This window comes from Ursus arctos, unplaced genomic scaffold, assembly GCF_023065955.2.
Source record: "Ursus arctos isolate Adak ecotype North America unplaced genomic scaffold, UrsArc2.0 scaffold_26, whole genome shotgun sequence".
Taxonomy (NCBI): Eukaryota; Metazoa; Chordata; class Mammalia; order Carnivora; family Ursidae; genus Ursus; species Ursus arctos.
The window spans coordinates 7,296,680-7,301,175 of record NW_026622941.1 but is presented as its reverse complement, the minus strand read 5'-3'; the positions used below and the strand labels follow the sequence as shown (position 1 = coordinate 7,301,175).

At 41.1% G+C, this 4,496-nt stretch overlaps 1 protein-coding gene across 1 annotated transcript; it reads left to right on the top strand.

Annotated features, from left to right (window-relative positions):
• The first annotated feature begins 93 nt into the window (after nucleotides 1-93).
• MRPL51 (mitochondrial ribosomal protein L51) lies at nucleotides 94-2,584 on the top strand. The gene is made up of 3 exons (XM_026502609.4): nucleotides 94-329; nucleotides 414-524; nucleotides 932-2,584. The coding sequence occupies exons 1-3, from the start codon at nucleotides 251-253 to the stop codon at nucleotides 1,126-1,128; spliced, it is 387 nt and encodes a 128-aa protein (XP_026358394.1). The 5' UTR covers nucleotides 94-250; the 3' UTR covers nucleotides 1,129-2,584.
• The last annotated feature ends 1,912 nt before the right edge of the window (nucleotides 2,585-4,496 follow it).

The window sequence follows — 4,496 nt, the reverse complement described above, 5'->3', positions numbered from 1 at the left end:
GCCAGGGCGGGGCGAGCCGGGGCGGGGCAAGCCGGGACGGGGGAGGTGTCAAGGCCTCCGTACACCGGAACCCGGAGGGCGGGGCTTATGATTGGGGAGGGAGGGACCGAGGCGGGGTGAGTCTCAAGATGGCTTCCTCCACTTAGTGCAGTCTGAGGCCAGCGCGGAAGGTCACTGTCAGCTTGAAGGCCGCGTGCGACGCTTTGCTTATGCTCGTGCGGTGTGCTTTTGTGGGGGAGAGACGAGAGCAATGGCAGGGAGCCTATCGTTGGGGGCAGGAAGGGCCCTATGGGACCGGGTGCCCTTGGCCTGCAGAAGCTTTTCTCTGGGTAAGTGGCTGATGTATAAAAACGCCCCGAGAACTGCTTGTCTGTAAGCGGCTCATATTCATTCCATTTCTTCCCCATCCCTAGGTCTTCCTAGAATGTTCCATGTAAGGCTCACTCTCCCTCCTCCCAAAGTGGTTGATCGTTGGAACGAGAAGAGGGCCATGTTTGGGGTGTATGACAACATCGGGATCCTGGGTAAGACACGACTCCATGGCACAGAATTTCAGAATGGCAATTGTGCCGTAAAGACTTTTTTTCACCTGTGTAGAAATGGTACCGTACTCAGTAGTAAGAGCAGACCCGTAAGTGTCTCTTTAGGTTGTGTTCACTGCTGTTAGTCCTTATAATAACTTTTTCACTTTACAGGCAAGAAAACTGAGGCACAGAGACGTTGTGTGATTTTCCCAAAGCAAGTAAATGGCAGTGTCAGAATTTGAACCCCAAGCAGTCTGGCTCCAGAGACTGTGCTCTTGATCATGTGGTGTAATGTGTCTTGTCTATAGACGTAGCTCAGGGAAATGCAACTGTGTGCTGAAGGCTGAGCCGGGTCGGGGCTGTTTTCCTCTTGTCTTGGAACTAATACGTTCTTTCACATTTCACAGGAGACTTTGAAATGCACCCCAAAGAACTGATCAGGGGCCCCAGATGGCTTCGGGGCTGGAAGGGGAATGAATTACAACGTTGTATCCGAAAGAAGAAAATGGTTGGAAATAGGATGTTCATTGATGACCTGCACAACCTTAACAAGCGCATCAGCTACCTCTACAAACATTTCAATCGACATGGAAAGTATCGGTAGAAGAGAAAGCCGGGAACTGTGGAAGAGTCATATCTGTCACCCCAGAGAAGGGGAACAGTACTTTTCCTTATAAGGAAAGGAATTTGTATACTCCCTGTAATAAAATAGGGCTTCTTTGGAATCTGTTATCCACACACTTTATTTTACTCTAGATGCTAGTTTTACTCATTTGTGTAGACTGTGAAGTCTGACTCATCCATAAGTCCTGTAGTCTTAGGTTTGGACCATTTGCCTTTTGCAGACTAGCCATACCTATAGCTTTTAAAAAAGAAAAATTATTGCTGGCACTTTTTGACATTTAGCCCTTCATGTATTGAAAGTGGTAATTTTTAATTGCCTCATAATTCTGTTATGTTAAATGTATTTTTAAAAACACTTTCACACTGGTTGAAATATAACAGATAAATGGAATTATGCTTCTGCGTTCTCATCAAAAATATTGGGTACCTTTTCTGAGCTGAGAATAGGAAAAACAAAATGTAGTAGATAATATGCTTTTCTAGTTAGGGAATAAAGATATATTCTCACAAGTACACTTTAATATGAGGCATTAAGTACCATATGAATGGTTTACATCCTAAGCCTGACTGATCATCAGAATCATCTTGGTAGTTTCACAATTTCAAAAGCCTGGTCCCTGCCTCCAAAGATTTGTGATCTGTAGAGCTGAGCTGAGTCTTGCACATCTATGTGTTGTTTTTTTTTAAAAACACATTTTAAAAATGTATCCATACATACAATGCAAAATTTTAAATTACTAAAGTGAATCAGGTGAGAAGTTTTCTCACAGCCTGTTTTTCTGTGCTCCTTCACAGAGGTGACCACTCTTTTCCCAGAGGCAACCATTTTTAAAAGATTCTTTTTAGTCTTTGGACACACACTGTGCATGTACAAGCATATATTAACTGTGTATCTCCTTTTGAGAGGAGTAGGATTCCATTCTCACTGTTCTGTACCTTTCTTATTTACTTAATATAACTTGGATATTGTTTATATCCTCACATTCTCTACCATAATGTTTTACTAGTTCCATTTTGATAGATACTTAGATTGTTTCCAGGTTTTTACTCAAAGTATTACTCCTCTAGTTTTTGATAATTCTGATTGAAATCACTCAGGTAATTTTAATTAGACATGTTTGGAAACCTCTGACATGGAGATTAATGATCTAGATAAGAGATTGTATTTGGCCTAGTCAGGAGAGGTTTCCTAGAAGAGGTTGGAATTCAGTAAGGGAAGAAAGAAGTGGTAGAACATTTCAAGTGAGGAAGAGAAAAGTGCTCACTGGTGCATATGACCCAGCAATTCCACTCCTGTTGGGTATGTACGCAACACAAATGAGAACATGTTCATGCAAAAACTGGTACACAGACGTTCATAGCATTGTTATTCATAATGGCCAGAAAGAAGAAACAACCCAAATGTCTATCAACTGATAAATAAAGAAAATGTGTGGGAGTGCCTGGGTGGCTCAGTTGGTTAAGCGTCTGCCTTCAGTTTGGGTCATGATCCCAGGGTCCTGGGATTGAGCCCCAAGTGCTGGGCTCCCTGCTCAGCAGGGAGCCTGCTTCTCTCTCTCCCTCTGCCTCTCCTCCAGCTTGTGCCCCCTGCCTCTTACTCACTCTCTCTCTCAAATAAATAAATAAATAAAATCTTTTTTTATCCTTTAAGATTTTATTTCTTTATTTAACAGAGAGAGAGCCAGCCAGTGAGAGAGGGAACACAGGCAGGGGGAGAGGAAGAGGAAGAAGCAGGTTCCCAGCAGAGGAGCCTGATGTGGGGCTCGATCCCAGGACTCTGGGATCATGCCCTGAGCCGAAGGCAGACGTTTAACGACTGAGCCACCCAGGCGCCCCAAATAAATAAAATCTTTAAAAAAATCATGTATGTAAATTAGAAGTTCATGAACAGAAAATAACACATTTTGCAAAAACAAGCAATTTGTAACATCTATGGCTGGGGAGGGGAATAGGGGAAAAAAGATTAAAAAAATGAAACAAATCTTTCGATGGATAAGTAAAGATCATGTGGTGTTCCAGAAAACAATGTTCTATTTTTGTCTTTAGGGTTATTAATATTCTAAGAAACATTCATATTTATTTATTCCTGTTGGTTTCTTAAACTTATCCGTGTTTATTATAACAAGTCAAACTTTATGCACTCTGAAGTACCTTTTGGTATTCTCACCACCTATTACACAATGGTGTAATACACATGTACAATATATGTATGTTCATTGCTGGTTTGGGGTATATAATAAAAGGTAGTTCAAGATAGCTGTACATATTAGTTTTCTGGGGCTGCCTTAACAAAATATATGACTTTGGTGGCTTAAACAACAACAATTTATTGTTTCACATTTCCAGAGGCTTAGAAGTCTGAGATCAGTGTCAGCAGGATTGGTTCTCCTGAGGGCTGTGAGGGAGAATCTATTTCATGCCTCTCTCCTAGCTTCTGGTGGTTTGCTGGCAATCTTTGGTGTTCCTTGTCTTGTAAACATATCAGCCAGCTCTCTACCTTCATGTTAAAATGGCATTCTCCCCATGTGTGTGTCTCCAAATCTTCCCATTTTATAAAGATACTAGTCATACCAGAGTGGGGCCCCCTCTACTCCAATATGACATCATCTTAACTAATTACATCTGCAACAACCCTATTTCCAAATAAGATCACATTCTGAGGTACTGAGGGTTAGGACTTCAACATAAAAAAAAGTTGTTTAAAATATTTTATTTTTAAGTAATCTCTACACTGAACGTGGGGCTCAAACTCACAACCCCAAGAGCAAGAGTCACATGCTCCACAAACGGAGCCAGCCAGGTGCCCTGGGACTTTAACACAAAAATTTTTGAAGGACACGATTGAACCCATAACAATAGTCTTCAGTCTCCCCAGTACGCACATATACCACACTGGTATATATCACGGACATGCATATATCTATCAATGTATCTACCACCTTCTTTTGCTTTTGTTGTTAGTTCTTGAAATTCATGATTCCTTATAGGTTCAATAGATTCTCCAGGTTTGATCTCGGAAGAGGAAGCCAGTGGCCTCTATTAGTTATCTTGTCAGGAAACTGGATTTACACTTCTCAATCCCCTCCTTTCTCATTAACCCTACCCCCCACTCCTCTTCATCATAGTTATCTCAGCATTTTAGCTTAAATCAGTAGGCAGTATCTACATTTTTAGGACCATGTCAATATTGTTTACTACATAGTGTACTGTGGAATAACTTGTGTTTCTTATTTAAAAACTCTATATCTTTATTGAGACACAATTTGCCCAATTCAATGGCTTTTAGTATAGTCACTGAATTGTACATCCATCATCATACTCAATTTTTGAACTTTTTCATCATTACTC